This window comes from Pipra filicauda, unplaced genomic scaffold (genome assembly GCF_003945595.2).
Source record: "Pipra filicauda isolate LSUMZ 115617 unplaced genomic scaffold, ASM394559v2 scaffold285_size1263560_pilon, whole genome shotgun sequence".
NCBI classification, from domain to species: domain Eukaryota; kingdom Metazoa; phylum Chordata; class Aves; order Passeriformes; family Pipridae; genus Pipra; species Pipra filicauda.
Window position 1 is genome coordinate 999,609 of NW_024104404.1, and position 27,089 is coordinate 1,026,697.

The 27,089-nt window shown below is 46.0% G+C and overlaps 1 protein-coding gene across 4 annotated transcripts in view; it reads right to left on the bottom strand.

The window, feature by feature from the left end:
- The window catches only part of KDM4B (lysine demethylase 4B), a 93,267-nt gene that overhangs the window by 8,970 nt on the left and 57,208 nt on the right, over positions 1 to 27,089 (bottom strand). For all 4 annotated transcript variants that reach the window (XM_039382841.1, XM_039382844.1, XM_039382840.1 and 1 more), the window contains 8 exons: positions 23,790 to 23,959; positions 17,498 to 17,991; positions 16,226 to 16,346; positions 13,359 to 13,537; positions 11,812 to 12,034; positions 8,675 to 8,751; positions 7,400 to 7,455; positions 6,826 to 6,934 (listed from right to left, as the gene is read on the bottom strand). In XM_039382841.1, coding sequence (XP_039238775.1) covers positions 6,826 to 6,934; positions 7,400 to 7,455; positions 8,675 to 8,751; positions 11,812 to 12,034; positions 13,359 to 13,537; positions 16,226 to 16,346; positions 17,498 to 17,991; positions 23,790 to 23,959 — 1,429 coding nt within the window. The remainder of the gene's footprint in view (positions 1 to 6,825; positions 6,935 to 7,399; positions 7,456 to 8,674; positions 8,752 to 11,811; positions 12,035 to 13,358; positions 13,538 to 16,225; positions 16,347 to 17,497; positions 17,992 to 23,789; positions 23,960 to 27,089) is intronic.

A 27,089-nucleotide genomic window follows, 5' to 3' on the forward strand; every position in this document is an offset into this window, starting at 1 on the left:
CTACTGTTAAAGAGAGACTAAACATTTTCTACTGGAATTCAGGGGATACTGATATGGGAGCATGGAATGGGGTATGTAGGGGTTGAGGGATGTGTAAACTACTGTGCTAAAGGGTAAAGGAATAAGGGCTGCTGCTTCTAAAATCTACTTTTACTCTTTAATTACTTAAAAAGCTTATAAAAATTAGAAAAACCAAAAAACTAGAAGAATCTTAAGGCATCACTGGCATGGTGGGAAGTCTGCGGGATGTGTCCAGGGCACGGGAGCCACGGGCAAAAATGGTGTTTGGTGTCAAGAGGTTGGTTCCACACTGACAGAATTGTCTATAGACACCTCCCTAGAAGCACTTGGAAGCCAAAATCCTGGGGGAAATTTGGGGGGGGGGGGAAGTTGTGGGAATAAGTCAGGGGGGAAAAGTCCGGGAGGAAAAAGTTGCAGGGAAAACTCACAGTGGGGGGAAACAGAGGGACTAAGGTGGGGGGAAAGTCAGGGGGAAAAAACTTGGGGGGGGGAAAACTTTGGGGGGGAAAAACCTGGGGGGGAAACTGGGGGGAAAACTCGGGGGAAAACTCAGGGGGAAAAGACTCACGGGGGGAAAAAAACTTGGAAAAATAAGTTGTGGGAGAAAAAGTCCAGGGGAAAAAAGTCTGGGGTGAAAAATTCAGGGTGGAAAAATTCAGGGGGGAAAAACTCACAGGAAAAACTCAGAGGAAAAACTAGTGGGGAAAACTCAAGGGGAAAAAACTTGGGGGGGAAAAACTTGGGGCAGAAAAATCTGGGGGGAAACTCAGGGGAAAATTCAGGGGGAAAAACTCACAGAGGAAATAACTTCAAGAAATAAGTTGTGGGAGAAAAAGTCTGGGGGGAAAAAAGTCTGAGGTGAAAAATTCAGGGGGGGGGGGAATTCAGGGGGGAAAAACTCAAGAGGGGAAAATTCATGGAGGAAAACTCAAAGGAAAAACTCATGGGGAAAAATCAGGGAGAAAAAACATGGGGGAATAAGTCGGGGTGAAAAAGTCTGGGGAGAAAAACTTGGTGTGGGGGGGGAAAACTCATGAGGGAAAAACTCGGGGGGAAAACTCATGGGGGGAAAAAAAGTCAGGGAGAAAAACTTGGTGGGGGGGAAAAACTCAGGGAGAAAAACTTGGTGGGGGGGGAAAATTCATGAGGGAAAAACTTGGGGGGGGAAACTCATGAGGGGGAAACTCAGGGAGAAAAACTTGGTGGAGGGGAAAAACTCATGAGGGAAAAACTTGGGGGGAAAAAACTCAGGGAGAAAAACTTGGTGGGGGGGAAAAAACTCATGAGGGAAAAACTTGGGGGGGAAAAAATCTCAGGGAGAAAACCTCATCATTCCCTTGGCCATGACAGCACCTCCCAGTCCCTCAGCCCTCCAGAGCCACACTGGGCAGTGATTTAAGCCCAGTTTAAGACTCTGTTCACTGGAGGGTTCAGAGAATGGGAGGGCAAAGCAGGCAAAGACCCCTCAGTGCCACCAGAGAATTGCTACAACTCCCCCCTCCCCCTGCTCAGACACAGGAATGTGCCCACATCAGCTCCTGAATCAGCTGGATCGTCACAGATGTGCTGCTGGAAAATGATGTTTCCTTTTTTTTTTTTTTTGAAAGAACAGAACACAATAACTGGGGAGTAATTTGCCCTTATTATATTTAATGGAACATTCTATCGATTAGATCTAATAGGATATAATTTTATAGAATGGGAACAAAAATATTGTGTGTTTATTTTAGATGCAAGAAGCCCATCAACCATAAATATTTTATTGGCATCCATGGCAGATGAGCCATTGGAGGTAATTCAGGCAGTTTTGCAAACAAAAGAAAATAAAAACATTGTACTAAACAGCAGAATTACGGGGGGGGGGGAAGGTCTGAAATCTTTCAGTCATTTTTACACTCATTTTCTGCAAAGGAGATCCAGTTATTAGGTAAATCAATGTAAGATGTGTGGCTATTTTAAAAAGAAATTACATTTTTTTCAAAGCTAAAAATCCTGAGCCTGATGGCATTGAGAGTTGGCAGTGAGCATGAGGTGTGGTAGGAACAAGATACACTTCCTCACTCCCTAAAACAGCATCAATTCTTTTTTTCCAGCCCCTCAAAAATACAGAAAAGCAGATCTTGGGAATCCCAACCGAAAGAAGTTTAAGTTGGATGCTTTCATAACGTTTCCAGGGAACTACTGGGAACATCATTCTTAGTTTTCAGCATTTCCACTCTGGGGAATCTGTCACTGATCATCAAATCCAGACTGGTTTGGGTTGGAAGGGACCTTAAGGATCATCTCATCCCACTCCCTGCCACGAGCAGGGACACCTTCCACTAACCCAGGTTGCTCCAACCTGGCCTTGGACACTCCCAGGGATGGGGCAGCTTCTTTACCTTATCTGAGGCTGGGACAAGGCAAACCAGGGCAAAATTAATGTCACCCCCCAGCCAAATGTGCACTTTCCTTGTTAGGATGAACAGCCCTTAGAAATAAAATACTGAGGAATATTTGACGTCCAAGAATCTGAACATACAGCTCTGGAAGTTATTTATCACAAAATATGAATTCCACATACAAGGAGGAACAGAGGGAAGCAGGAATTTTTAGTGCCTGTTTCCAGCTGGCCATCCCCAAAACACACCACTGTCCCCTTCCCAATCCATCCACTCATCTGAACATGAATGTCCTCTAAACACATCAGGAATGATGGATTCATTTTGTCTCTGCAGCACCTGATATCCAATAGAGCCCTCCTTCCCCTCTCACCCTCCCCAGCCTCTCCTTCCCCTCACTCCCATTAAAACACTGCTCAAACTATGCACCAGTACAGAACACATGACCTAAATTTTAAGATCCATATGAATTACTACATCCCACAGGATTGGGAATGTAACACAAGCTGCCTGAGATCACACAGTAAACCAGTACAACCCCCAGAAGCACAAGTTCACTCTGTTTCTAGATCTGAGCCATCTTAAAAGTGCACCCTCAAAAAACTTGAAGGGTGGTTCCATACTATAAACTATTCATAGTTTAGAATGTAAAATATATACTGCCAGATATAAAATAGGAATTGCCAAATTTGAATGTTTGATTTGAGTTCTCACAGCTGAGAGCAGAGGTCCCACTGCACTCACTACAAACCACTGCCAAGACAAAAAACATTCCAATGCCTTTAAACTGACAGAGGGCAGGTTTAGATGAGATTCTGGGCAGGAATTCCGTCCTGGGAGGGTGGGGGGGCCCTGGCACAGGTTGCCCAGAGAAGCTGTGGCTGCCCCAGCCCTGGAATTGTCCAAGGCCAGGTTGGAGCAACCTGGGCTAGTGGAAGGTGTCCCTGCCCATGGCAGGGGTGGAACTGGATGGGCTTTAAGGTTCCTTCCAACCCAAACTGTTCCATGATTCTGCCATTCCTTCTCCAAGATTCTCTCTCTTCCTTGAAAGCCAAAGATGCCAAAGAAAAGGAGATGTGTTATTCCCTATTCCTGTGCAACATCCCCCCTCCCTGCCTGGGCTCTCTCTGAAATAAATAAGCCACATTCCTCCCTGTGAATCAACTGAAGTCAGTTTGTTTACACCAAAGATTAATTTGGCCTTTTTACACAAACGAACAAAACCCAGGAAATTCAAAGCCAGAGCCTCAGTGCTGCCAGAACGTGGGTTTAGCCTTTAATAAGCTGAGCCTTTATCACTCTGCAAACCATGTTCCAAAGGCAGATAAGCACCAGGAAAGTGCACAGCAGGACACAGCCTGAGAGCCAGTCAATAGAGATCCCATTATTAACCTGTCAATACCCAACTGTCCCAGCAGCACAACAACTGCTGATACATGGGGGGCTCAAGGGAGAGTTAACCCTCCTGGGTCAGGAATCTGCCCTTGCTGATGCAAACAGGATTTTTCCAAGGGAAAGGATTAGCACACACCTAATGCCACCCTCGTGCCAACACAAACTCTGTGTGACAGGAGGAAGGGCTGCCACAGTGAGGGGGATGTTCAGTGCAAATAGGATCAAAAATGAAGAAAAACGTGAGTTACAGTGAGCCTGAAGGGTAGAGAATGATGGAAAAAGTAAAAACTCTTCCCTGGGAGGGTGGGGTTGCCCAGAGAAGCTGTGGCTGCCCCATCCCTGGAAGGGTCCAAGGCCAGGCTGGAGCAACCTGGGCTAGTGGAAGGTGTTCCTGCCCATGGCAGGGGGTGGAATAAAAGGAGTTTTAAGGTGCCTTCCAATCTAAAGTGTTCTGTGATTCTGTGAAAATGCAGAAGAGCTGGATGTGTGGGAGATGGGATGGACAGAAACCCCAGTGCCAAGAGCTGTGGCAAAGCAGCACATGGAGATTTAAAGCCGCTTTCTGTGGGAGGGAAAAGAGAAGGTCTGAAAACACAAGAGAGAAATCTTTGGAATAAATGCACACCAGAGAGTCAGGTCACAGCTGAGAGTAAGAAATGGGCTGTCTCCTGCATGATGAACACTGCAATTCATTTACTCCACTGAGGAATGACAGCTAATTATTCCAAATTTCCACGTCATAAATAATTTACGTGCAAGAGCCTGTAATATGCCATCAATCAGGGAGCATGGAAACTGCATTCCTGAAAATGATGCCATACCCACAAATGGACTGAAAAGTCCCTGCTTCAACAGGGAGACCTGGTACAAGCTTAAAGAACAGGATGTACCCTTAATCACTGCAATGCTTTGGTTCCTCAGCCCTCTCACAGTAACTTAAAACAGTACAAACACATTAAAAAAATCAAACAATAATCAGGGATAAACCCTACCCCCTCTTTCCTCCATTACCTTCATCTATTCACTTCAACTGTCCTCAACCTTCACATCATTCCTTCTGTCCTTTTCCATCTTTTTCAGCCACAAAGGTCACCTCTCCAATTTTACCCAGGACTGCATCAACTCCATCATTCCAAAGTCATCAGATCCAACACCAGCACCTTTTGGTCACCCCCAGTTTATCTTCCTGAATGCAGCTGCTCACCTCCAAAGCACAGACATAGACACAGCTCCTCCACTGACTCCTCGTGCTCCAAATTCCTACAAAGAATCCTAGAATTCCCCACTGTGGTTCAGGAGTGTGTTTCTCCACACAATCGTGTCCAATTTAAATTTCCTTTGTACTTCACACCCCCCCCACACACTGCTGCTGCTGGAAGTACCTCTGCCCCTACATTCTGCCCTCCAAATTAATTGTTCCATCTTTATAATCTAGTTTATAACCCTAAAACTTTCCAAGTGAAGGGCTTAAAGCCAGGCTTTGACATTTGAGCTACAAGCCAGGCTCTGGCTAACATCAACATAAGGAATATGTGCCTGTAAATCCCAACATTGGACTGTGTAAGTCAAGGTACTTCATACAAACATTCTCTACCTCCCCTGAGACAGAAAGAAAACAGGAGGTGCAAATGGAACACAACAGTGAAGAAATCAAACAAAATTCCTTTCCAGAGCTCAAGGAGTGTTTGGACAATGCTCTCAGGCACAGGGTGGGATTCTCGGGGTTATTCTTTGCAGACAGGAGCTGGACTTTGATGATCCTTGTGAGTCCCTTCCAAGTCAGGATATTCTATGATTCCACGAAAATACAAAGTTTTAATTCAGGAATGAAAGAGAAAGGTGTGCAGCAGGTCCCTGCAGAGGCAAAGCCAACACTTTTGAGCAGAATGAAGCAACAGATTTGGACGTACGGTGACAGTGCCCTGGCTCTGCAGGACTGCAAGGCAGCCAAAGAAGGGTTAAAGAATTAAGCCATGTTTCCTTGTGAGGCTCCATTAAGCAACACAAGTGAGTCTTGTGTAAAAGGATTTTAAGTTCAGCGTTACAAGTGCTGGTAATGAAGAGGATGCAGGCTGGAAATGTCAGCTGATCCATAAAGAAGCGCCGCGGCAAAGATTTATCGCCCTCGCATCGCTCTGCTCCAGCACTCCTCCTGAATAATGAATGCTTTTTACATCCACATTTGTGTACAAAACCCATTTGCACAACAGAGAAATAACTCTGGAGGTAGGGATAGATCCTTCCTAATCCCTCACTCGGGCTCCCTGCACTAAAGAGCAGCTCTGCTAAGGAATCCATCAGTACTATCCCATGTATCACCGCTCCAGCACCTTCCCTGTCCCACACTGTGTCACCCAGCTGACTTCTGCACCAAAAAAAGCAGCAAAAGCACAATTTATTTTGCAATAACACAGTGTAGTGATGGAGCATTAACTAACATTAAGATTAATTGCTCTGAGCCTGTGAATCATCCATTACTAATCCCTGGGATGAGGCCACGTAGCTGAATAACAACTTGTAGCTGGACTGGTATTAAAATCTTCCCAGTCTTGCCTTGCAGTCAGGGTCACAAAATGTTTATTCATTTCTACAGGAGATTTCTTGATAGAAAAAGAGAAATATTGTAAAGAAAGATGAATCAATTCAGAGATGAACAAGTCAGCTTCTCTCTAGTCACCAGATCCCTTCACAGTCCCACTGTGCAGTACTTGGAGTAAATGAAGCTTTCAGGCAGTTTACACCTGATTGCAGGTGGGGAAGGGTCCTGGGCTCTGCCCAGGGTATGAGCACATTCCAAGAGAGTAAAGGCACATCTGGAACTCACAAGCTGTTCGTGTATCAAAGCACTGAGACAGTGCTCAGCAGATATCAAATGCTGCAGCTTCCCACGGCTTTTGTTTGGAAATAAGAGCGAGATCACCTCCAACCTCAGCTACTTTATGAACCCACACAACGTTTTTCTGTCTAGTTACAGTTTTTTCCTTTGGCTCTTGTTCCCAAACACTCTCCCCAGGTAAGAGACACCCACCAGTTTCCACCTCTGCTCTGGAATAGCGCTGATATCCACAGGATGACGCTCTATTACATTGAGGAAACGGGCCTCGGGGACAGCAATAGCACAGATTACATGGACCCACCTGGGGAACAAAGCAAAGAGACAAATCAGAGTCTGCCATTAGTTGAATTAAATGCTCAGGAGGGCAGTTAACATTTCCCTGCCTCCCTCAGCATCAAGGCATATTTATATGGGTTGGCAGCCTTGGCAACGTTACCGACTGTTAATTACGGTCGCACGAGGTAAATGTCTCTGCAACAACAGGGATCAACCTGCTCGTGCATCTGATTTTGCAGGATACTAAACATTCTCTGAGAAGACTTTTCTCTGAGAAACAACCATGATCAACAAGTGTTCAGAACTTCTGCTATGGAGCACCTGGTGTGGTGTAAGACAGCACAGTCACTCAGGTTCGTCCTGCCAAGTGCAGAGCTGGCACCTCCAGAGCACCAAACCTTATTGGTACACTGAGCATTAAGACCCAGTTCAAAACAGCAGGAGATTGGATGGCATGTGGGAGGAAAATATCCCAAAATACAACACTCACCGCCCATCAGTGGTCATCTGAAGAGCTCCTCCCCTGAGATTGCACAGGCAACATTCCTGCAGGAACACAACTCCTTCAGAACCGGACGGGAAAGCTCGGCCCATCTCTCCCCAGGAATGACTGCACCCCATCTGGGATGTCCCAGGCACACTGAACCCTCCCACCACCCACCTCTGGAGAAGTATCTGGCTGGGCCCAGAGAGTGGTGGTGAACGGGGCTGCATCCAGTTGGGATCTGGTCACTAGTGGTGTCCCCAGGGATCAGTGTTGGGCCCAGTTCTATTTAATATCTTTATTGATGATTTAGATGAGGGGATTGAGTCCATCATCAGCAAATTTGCAGATGACACTAAGCTGGGGGGAGTGTCCATCAGCTGGAAGGCAGGAGGGCTCTGCAGAGGGATCTGGAGAGGTTGGATCCATGGGCTGATTCCAAGGGGATGAGGTTCAACCAGGCCAAGTGCCGGGTCCTGCCCTTTGGCCACAACAACCCCCGGCAGCTCCAGGCTGGGACAGAGGGGCTGGAGAGCAGCCAGGCAGGAAGGGAGCTGGGAGTGGGGATGGACAGGGAGCTGAACAGGAGCCAGAGTGTCCCCAGGGGGACAAGAAGGCCAATGGATCCTGGCCTGGCTCAGGAACAGGGTGGCCAACAGGTCCAAGGAAGTGATTCTTGCCCTGGACTCAGCGCTGGTGAGGCCACCCCTGGAGTGCTGTGTCCAGTTCTGGGCCCTCAGCTCAGGAAGGACATGGAGGGGCTGGAGCAGGGCCAGAGGAGAGCAACGAGGCTGGGGAAGGGACTGGAGCACAAGTGCTGGGAGGAGAGGCTGAGGGAGCTGGGGGGGCTCAGCCTGGAGAAGAGGAGGCTCAGGGGAGACCTCCTCACTCTCTGCAACTCCCTGACAGGAGGGGGGAGCCAGGGGGGGGTTGGTCTCTTTTCCCAGGCAACCATCAGCAAGACAAGAGGGCTGGGTCTGAAGCTGTGCCAGGGGAGGGTTAGGTTGGATATTAGGAAGAATTTCTTTGCAGAGAGGGTGCTCAGCCATTGGAATGGGCTGCCCAGGGAAGGGGTGGATTCTCCATCCCTGGAGGTTTTTAAGCTGAGACTGGATGTGGCATCAGTGCCATGGGCTGGGAACCACAGCGGGGTTGGATCAAGGGTTGGATTGATGATCTCGGAGGTCCCTTCCAACCCAGCTGATTCTGTGATTCTATGATTCTATGACTCCCAGAGTATCCCGTGGGAATTGTGTGGTCTGCAGAGGGGCAGGTCCTTACCGCTGCCCACGCGTTGGCTGAGCACCGCGAGCAAGACCAGCTCTCGTTCACCAGGTCTGGACGAATTCCATAACAGCCTGAAAGAAAACAGTTATATCCTCATCAGGTCAGAGTCCTCCCACCATATCTGTGCTATTGACTTGCTGACTTTTCAGTTAGAAGCATCTCTGAGAGCAGGTGCAGCATCTGGATGATTATATTCAACAGGCTCAGACTAAAGTCTGAGGGGGCAGAATTTGGGACCAGCAGGTCTAAAAATAAACAAAAAATCCACATATAGGAAACTCTCAACTTTTTTTTTTTTTTTTTTACTTTTCTAAGGATTACAATAACAGGACTTTGATCCTTCAGGCAGGAACTGGGCTCCAAAGTGATGCTATCACTGCTGGAAGGCACTCACACAGCAAAACAGGTAAGGCCACTGAGTTTTGGCAAGGTTGAAGCAATTCTCTTTGCTACATGGTGTTTTGAGGAAAGACAAACCCAATAATACTGCAAGGAAATTATATACCTGCATTTCACATATTTAACAGTACTTAATTTATGGTTATATAAAGTGTTAGAAACATCTGATTTTACAGAGCATCAACTACTGTAACATGCAAGTACCAAATCCTCCTACAGCAACACCAAAATAGTAAAGTGGCATTAAAGCCATAATAAAGACAGAGAAATAAGAACAAAAAAGACCCTAAAATTCTGGAAAAGGCACTGAGGTTTGTCACTGAAAACAATGGGGAAAAGACACAGAAATAGTTTTTAAAAAGTGGATCTATGTGATTCCTGCAAGCTTGTAAAGCAAGTGGAAAATTAAATACAAGCATCCCAAATAACACACAGCTCATCCCACCCAGCCTTTACCTATCCTACCAAAACCCCATCCAGCCTTCACCTATCCTGAAAAGCTGAACAGAAAGTTTCAGCTGGGAACAACAATCTCAAATTACCGAATTAAACTTAAACAAAGCCATTCAGAAAGCACTGGGATTGCCACCATAACCTGATTTATAAATATCATCCACTTAGCCAGATAAACAGCATGTCAAAAAAAGTCAATACTATGGATCTGCAGCTGTTCCCCACAGCTGAGATCTCTTTTCATCATATGGCAAATCAGGAAAGCAGATTCCACCCAGTCCTAGAACACGGGCAGGGTGTTCAGTCCAAAAACTGAGCTGAGACAGAAGCAGGCACTGAGCTGGAATAGTGCTGGACCTCACAGAGGTGGGGAGCAGGCTGGGATTTCAGCATGGATTTCTTGCTCCAGGGCCACAGGCAGCTGGAATATGGGATCTGGGAGAAGGAGACTGAGGGGAGACCTTACTGCTCTCCACAACTCCCTGGCAGGAGGTTGGAGCCAGGAGGGGGGTCGGGCTCTTCTTCCACATAAAAAGCAACGGGATGAGAGGAAACAACCTCAAGCTGTGCCAGGGGAGGTTTAGACTGAAAATTAGGAAAAATTTCTTTATGGAAAGGGTTGTGAAGCATTGGCACAGGCTGCCCAGGGCAGTGGTGGAGTCACCATCCCTGGAGGTGCTCAAACAGCGTGTGGATGTGGCACTTGAGGACACGGTTTCGTGGTGAACCCGGTGGTGGTGAGGGGGTGACTGTGGGACTTGATGATCTTAAAGGTCTTTTCCAATTTTAATGATTCTATGAGGGGAGAACAATCATATTTACCGAGCCCCAGACTGTCCCATAAGGACAATCCTAACAGACCAAGAAAAATATGCTCTTTTCATGGATTTTGTCAACGCCTCAAAAGCCCAGAAACCTTCACAAAACCTTCCCTCTCCGTCTGTTCCGGCTGCTGCCGTAACCCAGCACAGTTTGGGAGGACACTTCTCAAGAACACTCAGGCTGCCAACTGGTTTTACAGCACAGATTAGCCAAAATACACCCCTCAACACTGCAATCCTGCAATAAAAGCAAATGGATCCTCTGCAGCAAAGTCAAAGGCACGTCACAGACTCGGAGCACAAACAAGGAAACAGGAATTCACTGGAGACTCCAGCAGATTTAAGGTCTGTCCTGTCCTCAAGGGGAAAGCACAGCCAAAATAAAAAGCTGCTTTTCTCTATACCTTGAGTGTGCAGATTAACATCATCTTGCCCACATCCCTCTGTCCCTAAATAGAATTTGGCCACTGAAACCATTTTGATAGGCTGGACTATTGCAGCCATATGGATGGACAAGATGCAGCATCTCTGATTGCTACAGAGGCCACAATTTGGGAAGGAAGGAACATCCTCACTGTGCTTATTAGCCAGGAATGACCATAATCAGGGATTCAGCACAGAAATAAAAGTTGCCTTCCAGTTCTCCACCAGAGCCAGCCCTGCTGAGCTGCATGGGGACCTGCAGGCTCTAAAATTGGAACAACAAAAGTAATTCCAGCTGATGCAAGTCAAATAAGATTCCCCATCTGTCGAGATCAAACAGCTGAGCAGGAATTTGTCACATCTCCTACGAGCCCAAATGTTAACTGGATGTTGTACAATCCACACTGAAGGTACACACTCCACCAGGATTAATCAGATCTCCTTTTAGACATAACTATCAGGGAAGCAAACAGACATATGTTCCCTCTTGTAATCAAGTGCCATTACTACAAACAGTATCACAGACACTAATAAAATGTCTCTCCAGCTCCTCCATAATCTCTGCTGCACGCAGGAACAATACAGCCTCACCCAGCAGAGCAATTTTGGGAGGAAATATTTGAGAGGAAACAGTGCAATAAGCCTTGGGAGCTCTGCTTTATTACAGAAAATGAAAGATATCGAAAGAAAGAACCTTTTCTGTGAGACAGAAAAAGGATCAGCCAAAAAACAACCCCTAAAAAGAATATTGGTGTGAATTTTTAGGATCAGTGACTGCCAAGGTGGACTTGAATATACAGATATTCCTTCTAGTGGAAGGTGTTTCTGCCCGTGGCAGGGGGTTGGAAGTGGATGATTTTTAAGGTTCTTTCCAACCCAAACCATTCTGTGATTCCAAGATACACTTGCACCAGAAAAGGAAAAAAAATAGGAGTGACGGGTGTAGCAACCCTGGAACTCAAATACAGGCAACACACAAATAAACTCAGGAGTTTCCCAATGCCCCAAAGGCTTTGGGAAGGAGGGAACACTCACTAGCATGGACCTGCAGGCAGCATTTGGCACAGGATATCAAGGGACTGGTTCCATCCTCTCCAATGTAGGAATTTGAAGGAAGGGGCTCTGTGTTTTCCCCACTTGAGGTAAAGCACATCTCTGGGATCAGGGGCTTGGTCTTCTGTCCACACTTGGAAAGGTGGATGAAAGAGGACGGTTCCCCTCCGGAGACCGGCACAGCTTCCTTATCCACCTGTAAGGACTTGGAGAGGAAATGTCAGCACATGGAATCACCTCTTCCCTGGGCACAATTTAAACTTTCAAGGTTGAGCACTCCCCTTGCAAAAAACCCACCAAGCACCTGCCAGCAGACAGCCAAAATCTGAGCCTTAAAACCCAGTTCCCAGGCACAGCCCATCCCTGCCTTGCTCCTCCTTCCTGAGGCCTCTCCTGGGACCTGTAATTTGGCTGGAAAAGCTCAAAGAAGCTTTAGAATAATGAGCAGCTTTTCCTGGTTTTCCTCTGTAAAAAGTCTGAATTCTTAAATTGTGGCTGAAAACACCGAGGAAAAATAAAAAGGAAAATCTTATTTAAAGCAAGACCTTCCCTCCCCCTCTCCCACCCCTCTGGCATCCTTCCCTACTCTTCCTGCAGGAATTCCTCCTGAAGGACATTTCAAGGTTTCTGGTAGCAGGCAGAGTTAAAAGCAATGGATTAAACCAGCCCAGCTGCACCCAGTTTTCCTCAGAACCATCAAACAACATCCAGCAATCAGAACAGATATTTTATTTTCAGTCTCTATAATAAATCAAAGAGATTTTATTGAAGGGAGGGGGGGAGGTGGGTCCTGCTTCTTCTCAGAAAAAGCTCCCAACACATATCCAAGGAATCTAAGGCACATATTCCTGGTGGACACACAAAGCCAAATCTGGCTTTCTGGGAGAACAAATCAATACACAACTGAGCAAATGACTAATTCATCTGATGAATTTTTGCCTTTCTGCTCATAACATCTCCCAGAGCATATTGGTAGTTTCCAAAAGAGATGATGGATGTGCTTACTCAGTAAATCTTGATTTTGTTGCTTGTTTGCATATATTCAGCAGTCTGGGCCTGTGCTGAAACACCAGCAATCACCAGCTTGATGTGCAGAGTTTTCTGCACATGAAACAAGTGTTTGCAAAGCTCTTTAAATGTGTGATTTTAAAAAATGAACACTGAGAAAGCCAGAGAAGCCAGGAAAAAAAAAAACAAACACAAAAAAACCCCAAAAAGGCTGTGCCAAATCCAAACACTTTCCTTTGGGGTGCAAATTTGTAGGGGTCTGTCTTTATTATAAATGTCTGCATCCTAATTCATCCATCTGAGCAGTATCAGGGGTTTAGATTAGATATTAGGAAAAATTTCTTTATGAGAAGCATGGTCAGGTATTGGAACAGGCTGGAGTCTGCAGCCCTGGAAGCATTCAAAAAACATGGGAATATGGCACTGGATTTAGTGGTGAACGTGGGGCTGGGTCTGGACTGACAGCTGGACTTAATCTTAGAGGTCTTCTCCAAGTTTAATGATCCCATGTGAGGAATTACCTGGTTGTAGGGGTAGAAGAGGGTGCAGACAGCACAGTATGGCTCACTCAGGGCAGCAGCTGCATTGAATTTTCTTTCAGCTGGGAAATTAAGTGCTTTATTCTTCCACTGGAAGGAAAGTAAAGATTTCAAAGCCTCTGGATCGCTCATATCTTCCTCTCCAGAAAATGGAAACGTTTCTAGAATGAAAGAAAAAAAATCCCAAAACAATGGACAGTCAGCAGAGGTTTATAGACAGAACAGGTGAAATGGCAGCAAGGTTGAGTAAACAGCTCATTCTCAACAATACAAGTGCAATAAATAAAAATATTCATCCATGGTTCCTCATATGCCTTAAATACTTCCTAAATGGATATAATTCCTACTGTATGGGTAGGATGGACAAGAGAGGGACAGAGATGACTTAATGGAACTGGCCATGAGAAGGAGGAAGAAGAAAATCTGGATTTACTGCCCTCACAACTCCGCTTTCTGGCTGTGGAAACCTATTCCACCCTAATGAAGCTTTAATTTGAACTTTAGTAAGTTCAAAACACATGATGTGTCCCTTTGCTCTCTCCAAGTGGGAGCTGCATTGTCTGGAAGATGTGGATGCAGTTGGTGCTGGTTTGGTCAGGACAGTTCCCAATTCCCACCACTCAGTGTGTTCCAACCTTCCCAAGGTGCCTCCTGTGCCTGTTCCACCAACACAAACCTTGGCTCTGGGATATCCTGGGTTCAGGTGTTCCTTTCACAGCCATTCCAGGGAGGACACACCACTAAACCCTCCCTTTGCTCTCCCCACCATCCCTCCCTCTGCCAGAGCCCTGCCAGGTCCTGCTCCTGCTAATTAGTTTGCTAATTCTTGCTTTTCATAAACCTTTAAAAGGCCCTTGGCCTTTCAGGATTAAACCACTGCAGGATCCATTTGGGGGGCCAAGTTTCTTACCCTTCCTTAAGGAAGGAAATTTGAGTCACTGTAAGCGTTAAAGAAATTTTCCACACAAGCCTAAGTGTAAATCAGTCCCTGCATCACCAATCTGCAAAGTTTCCAAGAGAACAGGGAAGTCAAAAACATCTTGGTAGAACATTATCCCCAGAGCTCAGCACATTAAACCAAATTGTTCACTGCCTCACTGTTAATTACTAGAAATAAGCAGTTAATGTTCTGCTCTAGAGGTCTTAAGTCTCCTCCCCAATTCTCCCTCCCTTTGAAGATTTTCTGACTCTCAGGTTACCTGAAAGGATAAAAGGAACTTGGAGTAAAACATTAACAGCTGAGTTCACATCTCAGATTTTAAATGTTCCCCTCGACTAATCTAATACAGAATTGCCAGACAATGTGGAAATTTGATTATGTTTAATTAATCACTCCTCTTTGTGAGGTGATGGATGCTGTCTGTGTGGCTCTGTCATACTTCAAAACAAGGTTACTTCCTAAAAAGTGCCTTTTCTTTTTAAGACATGAGTCAAAACCCTCATGTTTCTCCAAATTTTAGTTGAGGCACATCAGGTGACAGGCAGGGATTTATGATACCAGTGAAATCAATGCAAGCAGCATCCTAATCCAGAGTGACAGAGGGAGAGAAAAAGGGAATGACTGCTGTGTGTTATCACCTTCTCTCCTCCCAGGATGGACCCTGGGGGACACACAGCTCCTACCCTGCAAGTAAGGAGGGACAAACAATCTGTCTGGACTTAATCTTAGTGTAGCATGTGCTTAATTTACATGCTCACTGTTCCTCTTGCAGCCTTCAAATCATCCTGGTACATCATTCCCTGAAAAAGCAGGGAGTGCAGAGAGCTGCTTCTATTCCCTGGTGGGGAGGGAAGAATCTGTTTGATCAGACTGTGCCCAGCAGGGCTGTAAATCAGCCCCCAGGAAATGCTCCTGCTCCAGCAGCCAAGTCCCCAAACACCATCCAACAAAAGTCAAGGCACTGGGAAGAATCTGCCTAATGAGGAGCCTCCAGCACAAAGTTGGCTGCAAGGTCTCACACCAAGAGAAGGTAACGAGTCTCTGCTGCCCCTCAGCTCTTCACTCCACCTCACACACCCCAAGACATCCAAGGCATCCTCCAAGGTGAGGAAAGGTGTGTTCAGGATAACCCCTTCCTGCAGGAAGCTTCTCTAAAACCAAGGGATGTGTTCTCCAAAGGGAAGGTGTTGTCCTTTGGAATGAGGAGCTGTGACTAAGGACTGGCAGCTACACCCACAGCCCTGCCCCAACACACAGAATTTACTGTGGCCTCATCTATAGTCATGGGGAAAGACCCAAAAGTGGGAAATTACACCACAAAACAGAGTGAGAGGTAGGAGTCTTTTTTTTTCCCCTTGGTCCAGACTGTTGGGGCATTCACAGGGACTGGAATGTGGGAAAAGAAGGATCAGTGATGTGCAGTTAAGCACTGACAGACTTGAATTCTCATTTCTGCATCTGCCAAGAAAAGTTGGGCCCCAACACTGACATGAATTAAAAGCCTTTAAAAGGTTAGAATTAACTCTCCACACATACACAAGAGCAGGCCTGACCTCCACTGCCTTCCAAGGGGAACAGATCTCATTCCACTCCAATATCTGACACGGAGCTTTTCCTTTAAGATGCAATTTTCTGTGAACTCTCTTTTCCCTTTGCCCAAAATGCTGCCTCACTTTGCAGCCAGCAAAATATTTTTCTTGAGAGGAAAAAAAAAAAAAGGGTGGGAGGTGAGAAGGGAACACCTCCCACGGAGGAGTTTTGTTTCCAGCTGGGTTATCAAAACGGGAACACGCCGCGTTTTCCACCAGTGAAGTGGAACACACAAAGTTTCAGGGCACCCAGTTATGGGAATGGCTTGAGGAATTTTGTGGATCAGGCAAGACAAACATTCCTGGTGGTGCTCACTCACCCTCATCACTTGAGGTCTCCTGTTTGACCACGGACAGCGGGGAGCGGGTCGGGGGTTTGCCCAGGGGGTGACGACGACTCTTTTTGATCTCCATCTTCATTTTGGAGAAAGCAGAAGCAGTCTGGAAGGAAGCAGAACAAGCTGGATGGGCCTCCCAAAGGAGGGAACAGGACAAGAGAGGCAGAACTCTTGTCAAAAAGGGTTCTGAAATCCACTCAGCAAACTTTTCAATGCCTTTTGGCTGAAACACTTCAGTTTTCTGAGCCAATTCCTGTAGCTGATAAAAGCCAACATTAACTCTCCAGAAGTTGGGTAAACTACAGAGTTTTCTTCAAGTCAGAACAGGCTCAGAACATCTGCAAGCTGCCAGTTCAATTTGCTAATGAAAAGTCTGGTCAATCACATACACAGCTGGGAACTCCATGAAAATTATGGATCATCAAATCCCGGAATGGGTTGAGTTGGAAGGGACTTTAAAACACATCCAGTCCCACCCCCTGCCATGGGCAGGGACAGCTTGTGCTATCCCAGGTTGCTCCAAGCCCCATCCAACCTGGCCTTGGACACTTCCAGGGATGGGGCAGCTACACCTTCTCTGGATAATCTGTTCCAGGGCCTCTCCACCCTCACAGGGAAGAATTCCTTCCCAATAACCCATCCAACTCTGCCCTCTGGCAGTGGGAAACCTTCACCCTTTGTTCTATCACTACATACCCTTGTGGTGTGCATGTACAGGGCACACAGGACCAGAAACATTTTCCTAGAACATTCCAGCATATTTACATTGTACTGGACCCACTGCCCCATTTCCCAGTCAACACTAAGTACATTCACCCTCATCCCAGGAGCTCCCCATCCTGAACTGAACCACAGACTGAACTGTGAGAAAATATTCCCTCTCTCCCTGTAAAAGCCCTCATCCCAGGAGCTCCCCATCCTGAACTGAACCACAGACTGAACTGTGAGAAAATATTCCCTCTCTCCCTGTAAAAGCCCTCTGTGGCTCCCCAGCACGGCACTGTTCCACTGGAGGCTCAGAAACAATCATGGAATCAGAGAATGGGTTGGGTTGGGAAGGGCCTTGAAGGTCCTTGGAGATCCTTCAGGAAGAGCAGAGAGACCTTTCACTAGACCAGGGTGCCCCACCCAACCTGGCCTTGGACACTTCCAGGGATGGGACAACAACTGTGGACTCCTCTCATTACAACAAGTTACTGCTTCAAACCAGCAGATCTTACAGTGCTTGCTCATGGAAAGCTGCCAATCACTGACCTCTGCAGTGACCTCTGGGGTTGCTGGCTCTGCATTCTCCTCCTCCTTCCCAGGGATCTCCAGGGGCACCGCCTGCTCCCTCCAGCCCAGGCTCTTCTGGGTGGCGAACTGCTCGAAGGCCTGCTGGCAGGACATGCGCTCCTTGTCGAACACCACCTTCTTGGTCCTGGGCACCACGTAGAGCATGGGGATGATGGGCCTGGGTTTGAAATCCTCCTCCTCCACCGGCGCCTCCGAGGGCTGGACGATGTTCAGGGGACCCGGGGGCAGGTTCTTCTCCGCCGTGGCCGGCGCCGGGGGCACCGGTGGCACCGGTGGCCGCGCTGCCACCGCCTCGCCCTCTGCCAGCTGCTGCTGCTGCGGGGCTGGGGGTGGCACTGGGGGCTGCACGGGGGGCTGAGGGGCTTGGAGGTGGTGCTGGTGTTGATGGAAAAGGTGCTTCTTCTTCCTCTCGCCTTTCACTTTGGGAGGACGGGCCTTTACTTTGCACTCCCCTGTTTCAAGAGAACAAGGCAACAGTGAGCTCCTGGGCCAAGAGCCAATATTTACTGTTTCCCTCCTTTCAACAAAGAGCTCCAGTGCTGGGCTAACCTATCCCACCGTGGCACTATTGCTCTAACATGTCCCATCATTATTGTTCCAACATGCTCCATCATGGCATTACTGCTCTAACCTGTCCCATCATGGCATTATTCCTCTTATATATCCCATCATGGCATTACTCCTTTAACATATTCCATCCTGGCTTTATTCCTCTAACATATCCCATCCTGCAATTATTCCTCTAACATATCCCATCCTGGCATTATTCCTCTAACATATCCCATCCTGGCATTATTCCTCTAACATGCTCCATCATGGCATTACTCCTCTAACCTGTCCCATCATGGCTTTATTCCTCTAATATATCCATCATGGCATTACTGCTCTAACATGTCCTAGCATGGCTTTATTCCTCTAACATATTTATTGCTCTAACATGTCCTAGCATGGCTTTACTCCTCTAACATATCCCATCATGGCATTATCCTCTAACATGTTCCATCATGGCTTTATTCCTCTAACATATCCCATCACGGCATTATTGCTCTAACATGTCCCACCATAGCATTATTGCTCTAATATATCCCATCATGGCATTACTCCTCTAACCTGTCCCATCATGGCTTTATTCTTCTAATATATCCCATCCTGCAATTATTGCTCTAACATGTCTCATCCTGGCATTATTCCTCTAACATACTCCATCATGGATTATTCCTCTAACCTGTCCCATCATGGCTTTATTCCTCTAATATATCCCATCATGGCATTATTCCTCTAACATATCTCATCCTGCAATTATTGCTCTAACATGTCCCACCATGGCATTATTGCTCTTATCCCATCATGGCATTACTCCTCTAACATGTTCCATCATGGCTTTATTCCTCTAACATTTCCCATCATGGCTTTATTCCTCTAACATATCCCATCCTGCAATTATTGCTCTAACATGTACAATCCTCACATTATTGCTCTAACATGTCCCACCATGGCATTATTGTTTTAACATGTCCCACTATGGCATTATTGCTCTTATCCCATCCTGGCATTATTCCTCTATCATGTCCCACCCTGGCATTATTCCTGTATCATGTCCCACCCTGGCATTATTCCTCTAACATGCTCCATCAGGGATTATTCCTCCCAAACAGGCCCCCTGAGAGCTGCAGACATCCAGCTGTGCCTCAGCACTGCCCTAGAGAAGCCCATGCTACAAAGAAAAGACTTGTGTCATTTCTATGGACTATTAAATTCTTGACTGGAGCAGAAAGGCTGCCAAAATGAATGTTTCCTGGAGGGAAAAATATCTAAATCCCTAAGAAACTGGACAGTGTGCCAAAACTCATGTCATTTATTACATTAGCCCTGACTCTGTATTTCAAGTATTTTGTATCAGCAGCCTCCAAAGTTGGGGGCACAAAACCATCCACTGGGGTGCAGGAAGGAAATATTTTTGTACTGTTAACAAAATAAAATATATCTCTAGAGTAGGGTTTATTTTATCTTTAGGTCTTCCTTTTTTAAATCTCTGCTTTTCTCTATGTCTATAACAGACATACCAGCACAGAAATACAAGTGTACCTGGGTATTTCTGTGCTATATATAAAGAAGTAAGTATATAAATAAAGACATACATCAGGAAGTGTGCTCAATTTTTTTTTTTTGCTGATAAGGAGGTGCAATCAAAAAAGTTTGGAGGCCCCCATTCTGTATCATATTGTGCTAAACCTCTGGTCCTCCCTTTATTTGCAAGCCCAGCTCTTATCTGGGTAATAGTGTGTGTCAACGTGCTCAACAGCCCCAGGAAATGAAGAATTGAACAAAGACACCTGAATCATTATTACCAGGAGATTTCTGCTGTAAAGTCTTTTTAAAAGATGCCTTTAAAGCAAAAATCAGGCAGAGCACTGAGCTAAACCTGTTACAGACCCCACACCAGCACTGGATACTGAGACATCCTTTACACTGTCCCTGTTTCTCCCAGCTCACTGTCACTCATTTGATCTGTACAGGTCTCTCACATGGCTCTGACAACACTTCTGGAACAGATAAACATCCCAATATCATCATAAACGGCCCATAAAAGTCTCCCCACCTCTCTTCCCAATGGAACTCTGTTATGGGAACCACACACTGATCTTCCAGCAGTGGTTAAAACTCCTGCTGGCCACTGAGGGAGTGTCTCGGGTTAGGAGAGGAGCTGCCTTCCCCTCTTCCCTCTGCCATGATGTGTGTTCCCACTGCCCAGCTCCTCCCTCACTCCAGGGATGGAGTCACCAGTTCCCCCAAAGGCAGGGAAACCAGATGCTCACAGGCAGAGGACAGGGCTCCACTGATTCCAGAGGAGATTGGTTTCCACCTCCAGATGCTGTGACAAAAGGTCATTTCCCATAACAGGATGGGAGGAAGAGCTGGTGACACCCCAATAATGATGTTTCACCAACCCCAACCTACTCAGACCCTTCCACTACTCCCCCAAACCTGACCAGTCAAACCCAGTAAATGGAAAACCACATAAACCATCACACAAAAACAAGGTGTCTGCAGGAGGAAGGGTGAACAACCCAACAATGAGATAAAGTGCCAATATCCCTGCTGAAATCTTCCAGGGAATACCTCAGCCTCAGCATTTCCCAGAAGTCTGCTCTGGGATGACTTTATTTACACTAACTTATAAACATGGGAACAAGTCCAGCCCAAATAATTATAGCTGTGCTTGTGTAGGCAGTCCCTCAGATAAACTGGTTTGTTCTATCACAGAGAAAGGAATATTGAATTTCCTTAGAGAAACAAACCCAGTGAATGAAAGGCAAATTGGATTTCTCCCCAGTTGCACAAAACCAGATCATATTTACTCTCTATACACTCTGAGAATTCTCTCCCCAACAACACCACAAATGCCATTCACCAGCTTTATTGACTTCTAAAGGGTAATTTGACAGCAGCTGGCACATAGAACTGGGCTTAAAAGTCTTTGCATTAAGATGAACAAACGAGTTTGCAAGTGAATCTATAGAATCAGAAGCCAGGGGAAAGGGAGGTTAAATTCCAAGTGCCTGTCTTGGCTGTCCTGAACAGTTCTAGGAAGGAAAGGAATCTGCACAAATCCATTGTAGGTTAACAGAGGAAGGTCTTTGCTGTCCTTCCTCGTGGAGCAGAGCTGGAAAACACGTGTGACAATGTGGAGTCATGGGGAGAAGTGTCCAGGGATAATGGGAAATGCTGGACAGAGCTCAGGAAAACTGAGGAGCAGCTGAGGGAGCAGGGGGGGCTCAGCCTGGAGAAAAGGGGGATCAGGGGGGACCTTCTGGCTCTGCAGCTCCCTGGAAAGAGGTTGGAGCCAGAGGGGTCGGGCTCTGCTCCCAGGGAACAAGGGACAGGACAAGAGGAAACAGCCTCAAGCTGTGCCAGGGGAGGGGCAGGTTGGACAGCAGGAGGAATTTCTCCATGGAAAGGGTGCTCAGGCATTGGCAGGGGCTGCCCAGGGAGGTTTGGAGTCCCCAGCCCTGGAGGTGTCCAAGGAAGGCCTGGATGTGGCACTGAGTGCTCTGGGCTGGGGGACAAGGTGGGATCAAAGGTTGGACTCGATGACCTTGGAGGTCTTTTCCAACCTCAAAGATCCAGGGATTCTGTGATATCTGTGAGGGGAAGGGGTTTTGGTGAGGAAATCAAACCCCTTCCATAGGACCCCACACCACAGCTTTGTGCAATGGGATTATAAAAAGATGCTACAGGAGCCTGGAATTCCTCCATTGCAGCAACATCTCCTGGGATGGGGCAGAGACAGTTAGAAATGGATTTCAGCACCAGAGGGAAGGTTTGTAGCCCAGTCTGCAGGACTCTTACCAGGCACAGCACCACAGGCAACACCTGCTGACTCACAGGAGAGATTTCTGCTGCTCAGCACCCCAGGAGAACAGCAGAGACTAAAGACTCTCCTTTCTCGTGTCCCAAGACAACCTGCTAAGAGTTCTGAATATATTAATAGCAACATAATAAATTATGAATGTAAAGCTGAGTCACAAAAACCAAAACAAAGCACTGTTAAGGGATCTGGGTCAGAAATCCTGAAAACCTCGAGTTATAAATACTCAGCTTGTCCAAATAACCAGCACGAAGCACAAGATGTACTTTGAAACCCTGATTACTCTGAAATCTCCTTCTTCCTCCTTTCTCAAGGTCATCTCTCCTGGTGTAAACAGAAAATCAAGCCAAATTAAAACTAGAGAATAAAGAAAGGAAGGGAAGGAGGTGGGGGGGAGCTGAATTGCCACGAGCAGGACCATCCAAGCAGATGCTCTTTTCTTTTTTCAAGATGAAACCCTAAGACACTTGTGAGAGGCAGCAGGATGTGGAAAACTAGAGAAGCCATTGGGATTTAATTGCTATATTGCAGTGAGAAAGCTTTTTATTTGCTAACAGCCACACCAAGCCTGTTCCAGTGGCACTTGCTGCAATGGTGCTGAAAATCAGCTTTTCCCTCCTGAGCTAAGAGTTAAAGAGCTCTTAAGATGTAGTGGAAGTGTATGATTTGGAACCTATTCAGCTAGAACAGAGTTTTTATTGTTCCTTGGCCATTCTAATGATCTCAGATCTGTCCCTGTCACTTATCTCTTGTCTCCGAAGAAAAATCAGCATTTTCGGGCCATTTATTCCAAGCATCAAGTGTTAAACTTGTACAAGAGCTCAGAGCAGACAATTTAACACACTGCTGCTGCTTCCAGGCTCAGGGCAATAGAAATTAAGTGTCTGCACTGTGCTGCTGCTCTGTGCAACAATGATTCTCCAACCCCTGATTTCCCCTGAAAAGAGAAAATACACTGTCTAGTTAAGAGGCTCTGGAACTGAACAAAGCCCTCGATTCTCTTCCCAGAGCTTCCATAGATTTCCTTTAAGATCATTATCAAGGTCCTCTAAACACTTTGCAGCATCAGTTTCTCCAAGTGCTAAACAAATAATGGAATGTACACAATAGATTAAAATTAATTCACTTCTCGGAGAAGCCTCAAGGAGGGAGTGGATCAGACACAGCAACCACTTAACCACACACGTTAGGGGGGGAAAAACAGCTTTTTCCCAGCAAAAATTGCAACTTTTGCTACACAGCCAAGAAAAAAGGTGTCACAGAAAGAGCCTCCTGCTCCATGGGTGAGTTCAGGCCTTGGGAACAACCATGTGCAGGAGAAATCCCAAAGGCTTGGGAGCTGTCATGGACTGGTTTTAATTTCAGCCAGGCAAAGAAAGCTGAAAAGCTTCCCTGCTCCAGCTGGACTTGAAGAAATCCAAGTGGGACTCGTGTCAGCAGCTGAGGATCCCTCCCAACCTAAAGCTCCCTGGATTCAGCCTGTGAGAAATGGGAATAAAGGGAGGGAAAGAGGAAAGATGAATTGCACAAGGCAGTGCACAAATCAATCCTCTCCACAAGAAGGACACAAAAATATATTTTATTTGTTTCCCTACGAAATATTTTTTTAAAATATTCCTCCCATAATATATATTTTTACAAACCTCTCATATTTTCAAACCTTACCAAGAAAGCTATTGGGACTGAATCCTTAAAGAGAGGGAAAAATCAGCTGCTGCTGTGAGTGATGGTGTATTGCAGGGAGCACGGATTTAATCCTGGGAAAAACTCTGCTGATATTTCAACAGAAATAAACAGCAGCACAAAAGTTATTTACAGAGGTGTTTTTAGAGAGATAACTTGCCCCAACTCTTCACTACCACCAGTGAGCAGGGCCCTCACCTTCTCCCTCAATCCCTTTGCTTCTCTCCTCTTCCTCCAGGTCTGTCCCTCTTTTCAGCTCCTCTTTTACTTTCACGTCTTCCAGGGCACTTTCAATGGCCATGACATCCCCCAGAGACTTCTGATCCTCTGTTTTGTGTCTCCTGTGCTGACTCCTTTTTCTGTGAGACCTGGAAGTACAAAAGTGGGATTTGACATGAAAGCACAGCCTTCAATACAGAAAACCATCACTGACTTAAAAAAGCTGAATCCAAAACAAAAGGATCTTCTTTGGAGTGAAAACACAAGGTAGTTAAAATAGCTACAGGGCAAAGGAGATATCTGAAAGGGAGCAGATGAACCTTGCATAACACAACATTTAAGATCCATTCTTGCAGCCATTAATTGTCTGGGTTTCCTGAAGAGCTTTTTCCCACCATCACTAATGTAAGCTCACAAGCTGCAGTCAAAGTGATTTTAATTGTGGTTTTAAATCTATTTTGCTTGTATTTCAAAATACAGATGAAAACTTGTTTAAATCTCTCTTTCATCCTCTGCCTCCATTCCATTATTTCAGTTCATTCTGGCCGTGCTTCCCTTTGGCAAACTGCTGGAAGTCTGCAAAGCATCATCTCCCAGCTCTGAGACATTACCCAGCACTGCCAGTTCCTAAAAAACACACTATAATGAATGTTCAGAGCAAAATCAATAGGCAGACTATGATTATTCAGTGGTATAATTCACAAGGTCCAAGGCCTTGAAGAAATCTAACTAAAAAATAGGTATATTAATATGATCAGACTAATACTAATGAGCCAATAGCAGTGCTGTTCATTCTTTTTAAAGTCAATGCCACTAAGAAAAAGAGATTACAGCAGCCACAATGCAAAGAAAAATGCAAATTCAGAAGTCAGGATGATATTTTTTTTTGGTTGGGAACAGAAGGAAGCCAAGCACCCACCCAGACACTCCCTCCCCACTGCTCAAGAGGGTCAGGGAGGGAAAACAGGAAGAAAAAGAGCCAGAAAACTTGTAAGTCAAGACAAATGCAGGTGAAGGAAAGAGGGAAGGATGAAAAGAGAAAGAAATAAGCCCAGGAAATGCACTCACCGTGTCCCCCAGGCAGAGCAGTGCCCAGCCAGGCTCCAAACAACCCCCACCCCAGAAGCCAAACCCCTCCTTCTTCCTCTCTCCCCCAGTTTTTATTGCTCCCCATCACGTTTTATGGCACAGGAGCTCCCTTTGGCCACTCTGGGCCAGCTGTCCCAGCTGGGTCCCCTCCCCATCTCTCACCCACCCCACAGAGGGGGAGGAAATAAAGCCTTGACACTGTGCCAGTGAAACCAAAACCATCAGAGCCTTCTGAGCAGTGGTGCAGCCACAATTCCCAGCAACTCCATCCCAGCCAGTCCCAGACCAATGTTTTTACAGAACCCATCCAATAGCTCCTTGAATTTTGGGTTTAAGTCTAACATGCTCTCTTTTCAAAAGAGGCTGATCCAGAAACTTGTCATTTTTACCCCATTTTTAGCACGGAGACACTTTTTCGGGGGGTGTGTGTGACAAACAGTCAAACACAACCACTGCCTAAAAATGTAGAAAAGCTGAAATTCAGCTTCCCATCCTCGGAGCCCAGAAATTCAGCTGCTAATTAGATTTGCAGCACAACAGAATTAAGGGCCCTTAATCAGGTAACTGCCAAAGGAGGGAGAAAAAAAACTTCCACCTGAGATGGAAGATGAATAGAAAAGCAGGTTGATCCATATGCACAGAGATTTCTAATTGCCAGACTCTGAGCATATGGTGGCTCTCCAAGTATAGATGTTGCCTTCACACCTGCAAGACAGTCATTAGCAGGAACACAGAGCTGAACCCAAAAGGATCAGCTTTGCTCTTCACCCATATTCCAAGTCCACATCACCTTCCCTGGAGGGGGAGGAAAGTCAGGTGGGAGGAGAAAATAAAGCTGTGAGACTCTGTCATTGCAGCTGGAACTTTTTTTGTAGCTGCAGAAAGCATCAGAGTGGTGTCAAAGGGTGGTTTTAGGAAAGGGTGTTTTAGTCCTGTGGGGTGGAAATGCCAGGCAAAAATGACAGCACAAAGCTTTATACTCACAGGACATAAAATACTCACAGGAGCTAAAAAAGAAAAAAAAAAGATCTTCTGGCAGTGCTCTTCTCACTCTGGAGTTGTGGGGAAGAGAGGCAGGAAGCTCTACATTTAAAGAAACTGCTTCCAGAACTGCAGGCTGAAGGCTGAGCAGCTTCCCAGGTGAAGCTGTTCTGGGTCTGCCAGAATTCACACACCAGAAATGGGCTGTTGGGGACTGGACTGGACTAAAAACAGTCTCTTGCTGAAGCCACAAAGTAAACAAAGTTGAGTTTTTCAAGGTAACTAAGTCTGACTGACCTTAGAGAAGAAATAACACATCTCTGCAGAGTTTAAAAGCTCAATTTTCCAGGAGAGCTGACAAAAAAGCAGCATTTGTACTCTTTGAAGAACAGACCACAAAGTGACTTAAATTAAGTAGCTACAACTGTGAAGAGGTTTGGGCAGAGGTGAATCCCTTCCCTCCATCCTGCTGAGAAAAATCAGGCTTCAAGTAAAATGATGTCTTGGAAAGACATAAGCACAGGAGAGAAAGTACTGCTAAGGAGTATTGAACAGCTTCAAAACTGCTTCAGGATAATACTGAAATAATCCAGGCAACACTGAAGAGATAAGGAAAAAATGTACCTGGATCTTTTGCAATAGGCTCAGGTTGAAGAGAGGCTTCTCTGCTGAGGGAAAATAATCCTTGGTGTTCATACAGTACCTTACACTGTGCAAATATTTATATATATAAGTAACCCTTAACAGTGACAGGCAGCAAAGAGATTCCCAATTTCCAGATGAGGAAGGAAAAGCTCCAGGGACCCACTGGAGTTCAGTCATTGCCCAGAGAGCACAAATGGCAACTTTCTGACTGAGATTGCACTGCTTTTCCTGAAGCTCATTATAGAAGGAATAGCTGCAAACATCTTAGGAATATAACCTGTGGGGCAGAGCAATATTGCAGAGGTCAGACATCTGCCAAATGCCATATTTATTGTGTCTTTGGGAGCATGGATTCAGTGGGGAACACACCTTTCCATTGCAGCATTTGTAAAATAATACTGGACAAAATACTTCATGTAGGGAACACAAGTCACAGGAGCCCCAGTCCAGGGCTCACTGGGTGACTGAAACTTCTGGAAGATGAACAGCAGTGATGGAGAAAGAAAGATAACACACCACTAAAAGTGTCTCTTTCTCTGATAAAATGCCTAGATACATCAGCTA